General features: G+C 58.5%; 6 protein-coding genes across 6 annotated transcripts; 3 read left to right on the top strand and 3 right to left on the bottom strand.

The window, feature by feature from the left end:
* Positions 1 to 480: 480 nt before the first annotated feature.
* SDRG_04922 (hypothetical protein) lies at positions 481 to 1,327 on the top strand. Its single transcript, XM_008610615.1, has 2 exons — positions 481 to 885; positions 942 to 1,327. The coding sequence occupies exons 1-2, from the start codon at positions 496 to 498 to the stop codon at positions 1,311 to 1,313; spliced, it is 762 nt and encodes a 253-aa protein (XP_008608837.1). The 5' UTR covers positions 481 to 495; the 3' UTR covers positions 1,314 to 1,327.
* On the bottom strand, positions 1,288 to 3,213 carry SDRG_04921 (hypothetical protein). The gene is made up of 10 exons (XM_008610614.1): positions 2,778 to 3,213; positions 2,643 to 2,724; positions 2,513 to 2,598; positions 2,343 to 2,462; positions 2,264 to 2,298; positions 2,171 to 2,215; positions 2,025 to 2,127; positions 1,933 to 1,979; positions 1,667 to 1,877; positions 1,288 to 1,622 (listed from the first exon to the last, which is right to left on the bottom strand). The coding sequence occupies exons 1-10, from the start codon at positions 3,192 to 3,194 to the stop codon at positions 1,374 to 1,376; spliced, it is 1,395 nt and encodes a 464-aa protein (XP_008608836.1). The 5' UTR covers positions 3,195 to 3,213; the 3' UTR covers positions 1,288 to 1,373.
* Positions 3,214 to 3,514: 301 nt separating this feature from the next.
* SDRG_04920 (tRNA methyl transferase) lies at positions 3,515 to 5,081 on the top strand. The gene is made up of 6 exons (XM_008610613.1): positions 3,515 to 3,872; positions 3,916 to 4,134; positions 4,183 to 4,356; positions 4,407 to 4,498; positions 4,545 to 4,674; positions 4,721 to 5,081. The coding sequence occupies exons 1-6, from the start codon at positions 3,531 to 3,533 to the stop codon at positions 5,048 to 5,050; spliced, it is 1,287 nt and encodes a 428-aa protein (XP_008608835.1). The 5' UTR covers positions 3,515 to 3,530; the 3' UTR covers positions 5,051 to 5,081.
* SDRG_04919 (serine/threonine protein kinase) lies at positions 5,039 to 6,745 on the bottom strand. Its single transcript, XM_008610612.1, has 9 exons — positions 6,608 to 6,745; positions 6,491 to 6,554; positions 6,379 to 6,441; positions 6,275 to 6,335; positions 6,033 to 6,220; positions 5,854 to 5,985; positions 5,715 to 5,801; positions 5,237 to 5,668; positions 5,039 to 5,180 (listed from the first exon to the last, which is right to left on the bottom strand). Exons 1-9 carry the CDS (start codon positions 6,688 to 6,690, stop codon positions 5,097 to 5,099), a joined length of 1,194 nt encoding a protein of 397 aa, XP_008608834.1. The 5' UTR covers positions 6,691 to 6,745; the 3' UTR covers positions 5,039 to 5,096.
* A 364-nt stretch (positions 6,746 to 7,109) lies between these two features.
* Positions 7,110 to 7,542, top strand: SDRG_04918 (hypothetical protein). The gene has a single exon (XM_008610611.1). It carries the CDS (start codon positions 7,151 to 7,153, stop codon positions 7,478 to 7,480), a length of 330 nt encoding a protein of 109 aa, XP_008608833.1. The 5' UTR covers positions 7,110 to 7,150; the 3' UTR covers positions 7,481 to 7,542.
* SDRG_04917 (AUR protein kinase) lies at positions 7,477 to 8,831 on the bottom strand. Its single transcript, XM_008610610.1, has 4 exons — positions 8,624 to 8,831; positions 8,074 to 8,567; positions 7,893 to 8,018; positions 7,477 to 7,835 (listed from the first exon to the last, which is right to left on the bottom strand). Exons 1-4 carry the CDS (start codon positions 8,793 to 8,795, stop codon positions 7,590 to 7,592), a joined length of 1,038 nt encoding a protein of 345 aa, XP_008608832.1. The 5' UTR covers positions 8,796 to 8,831; the 3' UTR covers positions 7,477 to 7,589.
* Positions 8,832 to 8,909: the final 78 nt, after the last annotated feature.

Raw genomic sequence — 8,909 nt, 5'->3', positions numbered from 1 at the left:
CAACCGACGTGAACAATCGAATCTCCGCAAATAAGATCGCGGACGAAACCATAACGGCTCGGTTTCATATCCCATGAACCAGGATTTCGGTATTTTGTCTTCGTATAACTACTGCGTGTATCAAGTTGAGCGCGGGAAGGTGGTCGGCACGAGCGTCTAGCGTTGTACTACGTCCTGCCCTCGCAAGTACGACAGTGAGGAGTGGCATCGTCGAAACCGCTGGTGTTCTTGAGGTTGTCGAGTACCGACAGGCGGCGATCAACAATATATTAAAAACAAATATATTGGTCGTATTAAAATTGGCGGCTTCTAAAATCCCTGCAGAAAAACGATCTGCCCGTTTCCACTTGCACCATATTCAAATCTATTTTATTGCCGAGACAGCATATTCACTTTATCTTTGTATGGGCATTGAGACGCGCGAATATTAGTATTGGACCGAACCAAATATACCTGTCCCAGTGCATTCCGTAAATAAAGCTGCCGGCGACGAAGATGAGGCCGACGGACGTCCGCTGCGGCTGGAGCATGCGCTGGCTGCACATGCTTGGACTACTCTCGCTCTGTGTACATGTAGCCACGGCCTCGTCGCCCATGGCAACGACGATCGAGTACAGCTTTGACAAGGCCCGCGCCGGCGGTGTCCTCGGCTCGATCCACGTCGTGTACCCGACGCCGTCCTCGACCTTGGTCACGATCCTCGCCGACATTGACATGCGCGCGCTCAATATGACGCAAGTCCACGCCTTGCACCCGAGCTGCGGTCACCACATCAAAGAGTACAAGTGGTATCTCGTCGTGAACGAAATGGGCATGGTGCCCATCGTGGGCTTCCTCGACAAGTGCGACCACTTGGACTTCACGCGCGTCGTCGCGCCACCGACGGTACGTTTGCCATGGCATAGCGAGACACGTGGCGCTCATGGCATGCTGTCTTGTAGATTGCAAAGCTCTCGGCCCTCTTTGTCGACGACACGACGTGCACCAGGCCGACGAGCGTCGCGAAAGACCGCCTCATCGCCGCCCACGAGAGCCGCCACAATGTGAACTTGTCGCACCAACTCGGCCGACTCGTCGTCGAAGACGGACGCATCTCGCAAGCGTGGCACAATGTCTCGTTCCCCGCGTACGGCCACGTGACGCCGCGCTGGAGCATCGTGCTGCACGCTGTGTGCGGCGACTCGAGCCCGCCCGTTGTCTGCGCGCAGGTCGACTTTGAGCTCAAGGTGACCAACCGCGTCCAGGAAGCCCACGCGCTTCTCGGCATTGCGAGCTTTGTCGTCGCGTCGAGTCTCCTCCTCTTTTTAACTTAACCCTTCTCGCCCTCTTCACTTGCTGCACCGCGATACTCTGGTATATTGGGACCTTCGTCGCTAGCTACTCGTCGTTGTTCTCGAAGTAGCGCTGTACTCTGCACACAGCAGGTGGGATGACACGCGATCGGCCGTCACGCAAGCACTGACGACGCGCCACGCACATGTCGCAGTATCGAGCGCGACGCCATATAGTCGTGCGTCGCGTGGTGTGTCCAGCGCCCGCGAGAGCAAGCATCCTGTGTCGACATCCCAGAGACCCACTTCGTGCGCGCTAACGTGGCCGCACAGCACCGTCTCGGTCGCGTCCTACATGAGCCTTAGCAGCAGTACAGAGTGGTCAAGTGACGCACCACGGCGAGACGCGTCGCATGCGACTGCGCGGGCGTCAGCACGGCGTAGGTCAGCACGGGCGCACGCAGAGCGCGGAGGTCGTAGCGCTCGAGGCCACCGTCGCGCGCGCCGAGAATACACGACACGTCGTTGCCGAGGATCGCAACATCGCTGATCGACGCCGCGCGGGGCAGGCGCAGTTGCAAGCACACTGCGTGCGACCGAAGGTCCCTACGTCCACATGACTCGTTTCGATTCCCGAGCACTATGAGGTCGCTTGATGTACCAGAGCCAGGCGACGCCACTGCGCGTGCCGTTGAAGAGCACTTGGCCCTACGGGACGACTGAGGCACATGACGTGGCAGCAGGAGACGCTACGCAGCTCAGAAAGGCTTGTGCAAAGACATCGGACGCCACGTTGGACGACGGTCCTCGCACACGCTGGTTGTACTCCATGTCAAGTACCACGGCCCGCGACTTCCTATAGGACGATGCTCAGCCGTGTAGCCGACGTCGCAGTCTACTTGTGGGTGGCGCCGACGGCAATGTGCGTCGCCTTGTGGGGATGCCTACGCATGCGCGTCAGTGAGGCAACATGGTCAAATAGAGAGACATACCACGCAAGGCACCACGCGTCCTGAAGCGCTTGGTTCTAGAAGCATAAGAAGGAACATGCAGTACAAGTTGTCGTAGTACGTAGAGCAGCACGTTGTCGCGGTGGACGCGAAGAAACCCTGGACGATTCGCACCGCCGAGCGCCGTGTAGCCGAGCGCTGGCGTCGTTTGATAGGCTCGTTGCCACTGCAGACGTGTCATCTAATCATAAAGTCCGTGATGCTCACCAGCCATTAGCAGTGGTAGCATACTTGCAGCCCAGCGCCCGCCGCAATCTCGGCGCCGTTCTGGAGACCGACGTCGGTAAGCTCGCATACGGCAATGCTGCCGCTAGCATCTACAGCGCATGTTGTGGGCGCTTGCGATGTGCAAAGGGGATACCTGCAACGGCGAGCCTGCCATTGGCAAATGCCATGTCGATGGGGTTGTACACGGGCGACGGGAGCGACGTGATACGAGGCGTCTGCAGAAGGTACCAAAGTGATCAACCTTCACACAAGCGCCCAGTAGAGGTACCTTGCGCCACACAAGACGGGCGATATCGTAGTCGTGACGTGCCCACGGTGAGCGGACTTGGCGCATCGACAAGAGCGTGGTGACGTTGGACCGGCCGTCGAAGCGCCGCCTCGAGCTCGCGGTCGGCGTCGACACGACGAGCTTGTGTAAGCTAAGCGGCGCCTTTGTCGGCGCGTTGCCGCGAAAGTACTTTTTCTGCTCGGCGTCGTAGTAGAACCCTGCCATCGCTTTGGGCACTGGTGTTGGCTCGGACGCCAATTGTGGCTCGGGCGCCGGTGTGTTGTGGCTCGCTCGCTGGGCCTCGAGCGCTGCTAGGAAGGCTGCGCTTGGCTCACTCGTCGACGCTGCACGCTTGGCTGGCTTGCGCTTCTTCGTGGGCCGGCCATGGTCCCGACCCGCGTCGGTCTTCCTCGGCATGACGCTAGTCGGAATCGATTGGCTCGTTGGCTCTCTTGCACGCGTGTCTGATTGGTGGATCGATTCATGGCTCGATCAGATATTTGCTGACTTTGAGATGCCCCAGGATGCAAGCGCCGTACCTGGTACCGCCTGGGCGGCCGTTGCCTTCAGAGACAACCGTACAGAGCGCTCTGTCCAAGTGCACGTCGATGGACTATGTCCGTTGGCCGACCGTCAGCGCCGGATCGCAGCTTCCAGCAAACAACTGATCTTTTCTCTTGGCCGCGTTTGATTGGCGGATTGAAATCCAAACCGTTTGATTGGCCGAAAAGAAGGTTCAAACGCGATTTCGCCATGCTTCGACGCAGCTTGGCGCGCCTCCCGCTCCGGCGGCTCGTCCATCATGCTGCGACAACGACGCCCAAGAAGACGGTTGTCGTGGGCATGTCGGGCGGCGTCGACTCGTCCGTGACCGCGTACCTCCTGCACCAAGACAAATCGCTGCATGTGGTCGGCCTGTACATGAACAACTGGGACAGCTCGGACGAGGAGGGCAAGGCCACGTGCCCCGCCGATATGGACTACGAGCTCGTGCGCCAAGTGTGCGACGAGATCGGCATCGAGTGCGCGCGCGTCGACTTTGTCCAAGAGTACTGGAACAACGTGTTTGAGCCGTGCTTGGACCAGTACGCCAAGGTAGCCGCCGCCTCGCTTCCTGCTGCAAACCAGCCTGTCGTAGGGCTTGACGCCCAACCCTGACGTGCTCTGCAACCGGGAAATCAAGTTTGACGTCTTTGCCAAGCACGCACTCGCCCTCGGCGCCGACTACATTGCGACGGGGCACTACGCGCAGCTCAAGCGACTGCCCGACGGCACCAACGCGCTCTACGCGGCCGTCGACGGCAACAAGGACCAGAGCTACTTTCTCTCACACGTCACGGGCGCCCAGTTCCAGCGCGTATGACATCGACGCGTCCTGCATGTCGTCGGCTGATCGCTCCATTAGGTCATGTTCCCGCTCGGTGGTCTCTGCAAGCCGCGCGTCCGAGAGATCGCCGCCGAAGCGAACCTCTGCACGGCCGCCAAGAAGGACAGCGTGGGCATTTGCTTTATCGGGAAGCGCTCGTTTGGCTCATTCCTCTCGCAGTATGTACCGCCTCGCACAGGCTCGTTCGTCTCGGTATCCTGCTCGTGTTTTCATGCATCATGACTCATGAGGATGACGCACAGGTTGTCGACGAGCAGCAAATGCACGCCCATGACGGCTACAGCGCGTATACGATCGGACAAGGCGCCAAAGTCTCGGGGCTTCCCGCAAAATGGTACGCGTCCATCCATGGCTCGTGTATCATGGTATCAAGTCCATAGGTTTGTCGTGGGCAAGCGCGACGAAGATGCCGCAGTCTTCATCGCCCCCGGGACGCACCACCCGGCGCTCTTCTCGGACGAGGTGTTTGTCCGCGCGTCTGCCTTCAACTGGATCCAAGGCCACGCCCCGGTACCGTCCCAGACTCGAGGTCCTACCTGCATGTGTTGTCTGCTAGGCGGCGTTGACCAATGATGGCAGTCTGCGCTGCCAGTACCGAGCTCGGTATCGCCAACCATTGGCGCACTGCACCATTTCGATGGCGTCCATGGACGATGTCACGTCTGGTCTGAGCGTCTACCAGCCGACGGCGATCGCGCCGGCCGATGAACCGTATTTGCGCGTGCAGTTTGACGTGCCGCAGCGGGGTGTCGCGCCCGCGCAGTCGCTCGTTTTGTACGAAGACGACGGTCTTTGCTACGGCGGTGGTCCCATTCTCGGCGCAGGACCTTCGTACTGGGAGCAGCAAAAGCCGCTGCCGTCGCCCCTCTTTGACTGGAGCATGTAAGACAAATGCAATTCCTTTTCTTCGAGACAAGCTGTGGTTGGCGTCACTAGGTCAAATACGAGTGGACAATGAGGGCGAGCGCGTTCGGGCGGTTGGCAGCGCTTGGTGCCAAGCACTGACGAATAAAGTCCTACAAAATTCGCAAAATTCGCAAAAAAGTCAACCGCAACGCGAGACAAGGTCTACCTTGGCATCGTCGTGGATGTTGTCGGGGCGGGCCGGAAACGACAGCGTCGGACCCGCTTTGAGACCGTAGGACGAGAGAAGCATGCCGTACGCGACCTTGTCGGCCGGCACGAGGTCCAAGACGCCGTCACAGAACGGGTGCTGGCCATAGAGCATTTCGTAGAGGAGAATGCCGATCGCCCAAATGTCGGCGCACGCGTTCGTTGTGGTCTCGACGTTCGTGTCGCGCGACGGCGTCCAGTGCCGGAAGCTCTCGGGCGAGAGGTACATGACGCGGCGGCTCGGCATCGCGAGAAGGTCGCGGGACGTCACGTGGTAGACGGTGTCGCGTCGGTTCTGGATCGACTGGACGCTTGTGAGTCGCACGTCGAGATTGGGCGGCGACGCAATGAGCACGTGGCTCGGCCGAAGGTCGCAATGCGCCACTTTTTCCTAATTTCAACTTGATACATTCTTGATACGATCCGAAAGAGCGTACTTCGTCGTGAAGGAATTGAATGGCTTGGCAGAGACGGAAAATGATCTCACGCGCTTCAAAGGGCGCGAGCCGCCCGCCCGGCGCGGTCTAGAACACCGCCCTGGGACCATCCTGTCGAGACGAGATGGAAGCGACGTACGTAGAGAACGCTCTGCAGGTCGTGGTGCATGTGCTCGAGCGGGAAGAGGTAGACGGATTGGCCGTCGTGCGTGGGCACTGACACAATACCATCGCCCGGCAGCGTGGCCACGATGCTTGCAAAGCGCAGCGACTACGTGCCAGCGTTGATTCCGTCCATGGCCTGTCGACATGGCGTACCTTGAAGGCAGCATACTCGAGCCGCAAGAGGTCCAGGTTCAAAGACACTTTGAGCGTCACGAGCGACTTGGTGGACCTGTCGACGGCCTTCCAGAGTTCGACGCCGCACGTTGTTGCTGACGCCGTGCTCAGAAGCTCCATGAGCTCGTATCGGTCCAGCACAAACGGCATGCTTCGAAGCGGTGAACCTATCCGCGATGCATGCTTGCATCCAATACAAACGAGGACGCTGGATACGGTACATAGCTCGGCCTGGAACTGCTTGTTGCGATGGTTGTGAAGAAGCGTTCGGCGAACATGGTTCTACGTCGGATGAGCCCCGAAGGTACAGATCGCAAAATAGTACGTCGTAGGCGAAGCACGCCGCTTCGTACGACTCCATGGTTGTCTTGTCGTACGTGCGCGTCGGCTACGAGCCAAGACGGCGTCAATGGCGGCGGTGATAAGCATGCGAGTACCTGGGCGAAATTCTGCATGTAGCTTTTGAGCGTCTCGATGCGGGTGAGGTTGATGAGCGGGTTGCTGTCGACATGCATCGTGAGCGCCTCATACAAGTAATGCTGTACAAGGCCTACGCGCTCTCGCGGCGAAGCTCGTCGCGCGTGCGCTGGAGCGTCTCTTGGCGAGCGCGCTGGTCGTCGGTGAGCGGCCCTTGCATGGCCTCTTCTTTGTTTTCTCGGCAGAAAGATTTGCCTCCGGCTCGCAACGCGACGGGATTGGTTGAAAATATCGCAGGCGCATGCTGATTGGCCAAAAGCTTACTGGTCTGTGACTAGAAACACCAGCCTCTGCGAAGCATCGCGCTGCCGCATACGATACCATCAATAGCATGGGCCTGAAAGACGCACGTAATGCATAGATACTATAGCAACGGATGTATGTATACGCAAAAAGCATCAGAGTCCTCCATGTATTCTGCCGTATACGTATATGTGGTATCGGATGCAGAGTGGGTGTTTTTATCCAATTGGGAGGCTCCAGAAATGAGGTCCATCAGCCATCTCATTGGCCAAAAACACTTTATCGAATGATAGCGAGTGTTCATTGGACAATAAATGGATCCGGCGATGCCATTGGCTGAAATCTACCATTTGGACGAAGCAAGCCGAAGCAGCAACATGGGCCAAGGTGCGTCGCTTGTCAAGACGATCGTCGCCGACTCGCGCGAGCTCGTGCGCATGACCAACAAGGACGCGTACATGGCGCAGTACAAGGCCTACGCGGAGGCGACGGCCAAGCTCGATGCGGCCAAGAAGCAGAACGCGCTGCTGCAAGAACAGCTCGAGAAGACAAAGAACCATGCGTATGCGCAGTCGGAAGCATTCCAGAGGCAGAAGCTCGAGATGGACAAGCAAATCGACAAGTTTGTGAGTTTGCACTCGATCGGCCACGACGTGCGCGAGCGCCACGAGCAGATTCTGGACCAGATCAAGAAGACCACCAAGTAGACTAATAACACCGAATCACGCAGGGTGCTTGATGCAGCCTGTGTCCATGAGTGTGGCTTCTATCAGCATGTTGTATCATGATGTCTACTCTCCCAGCTACGCTACGCGACTACGGTGGTCCGCAATAACGGACTATCCACGGGTGCTCGACCACTTTGTCCAGAGCTAGGCGGTCGCCGGGTTCCTTGCGGAGGATTTTGCGCACGAGGTCGCACGCCAGCGTCGACAAGTGCGCGGGAAAGCGCAAGTCGATGCTCAGAATGCGGTTGTACGTCTCGGTATGTCCCTCGGCTTCGAACGGCGGGGTGCCCACGAGGAACTCGTACATGAGGATACCCAAGGTCCAGACATCGACCTACGCGAACCGTCAGCAACCAACGCCATCGTCATGCGGCAACGCTAAGGGCCAGACCATCTCGTTGTGTGGCTTGTGCTCGCACATCTCTGGCGCCAAGTAGTCGAGCGTTCCGCACATTGTATTGCGGCGTGACGTGGGCGCATGGACAGACCAGCCAAAGTCTGCCAGCTTGAGCTCGCCCTGTTTGGCAAGCGTTCGCATGAGACTACTCGAATGAGGTCGTAGCAGGACGTACGTTGTAGCCGATGAGGATGTTTTCGGGCTTGATATCGCGATGGATCACGTGTTTGCTGTGCATGAAGGCTAATGTGAGCGCGATCTCCCTCACGTAGCGTGCAGCGACGGCTTCGGAGAACGTGCCACGCTCGGTGAGCTCCTTGTAGAGCTCGCCGCGGGCAGCATACTCAATGATCAAGTAGATGCGCTTCTCGTCGTGGAAGAAACCATACAGGCGCAAAATGTTCTTGTGGCGGAGGTGCGATTGGATCTCGATCTCTCGCCGCAGCTGGTGCTCGACGTTGTTCTTGACGAGCTGTGCTTTCTGCAGGACCTTCAGCGCCACAATGTGTTCCGACTTGCGCTCGCGGGCAAGGTACACGGTGCCAAACTTGCCTCGTCCGAGCGGCTTGCCAATGTCAAAGTCCGTGAGCTTCCAGCCTTGGTGCATGTTGTTGCCCGATGGCATTGGCGCAGTGGTGAGCTTGTGCGTCTCCGAGATGCTCGAGAGCCCTGGCAGCGCACATGAGCTACACTGCAGGTCGATGGTCGATCCTTGCAGCACCTACCTGGCTTGACCGCCGGCTTGGCAGCGTTGGCTGTGTGCTGGCGGAACAGGCTGGCGCTCAGCGAGTTGGACATGGCCGAGCTTCCGATCCCAGCGCGGTCCGTCTTCTTGCTGCCGTCCTTGTCCCAGCCGGCGCGCGGCCGCACGAGCTCGGCCGTCTTGCTGCTGGCCATCTCCGCCAAAATACAAATCTTGCGATTTGAATATTCAAAAGGGTACCGCGGCATACAAACGCCAAGTGCATTGGCTAAAACCTCTCAAAAGCCATACACATTGAGTTCTATCCC

The sequence above is a fragment of the Saprolegnia diclina genome, assembly GCF_000281045.1.
Source record: "Saprolegnia diclina VS20 unplaced genomic scaffold supercont1.12, whole genome shotgun sequence".
In the NCBI taxonomy this organism is placed as follows: Eukaryota; Oomycota; class Saprolegniomycetes; order Saprolegniales; family Saprolegniaceae; genus Saprolegnia; species Saprolegnia diclina.
This window is presented reverse-complemented; position numbering and strand designations above follow the sequence as displayed.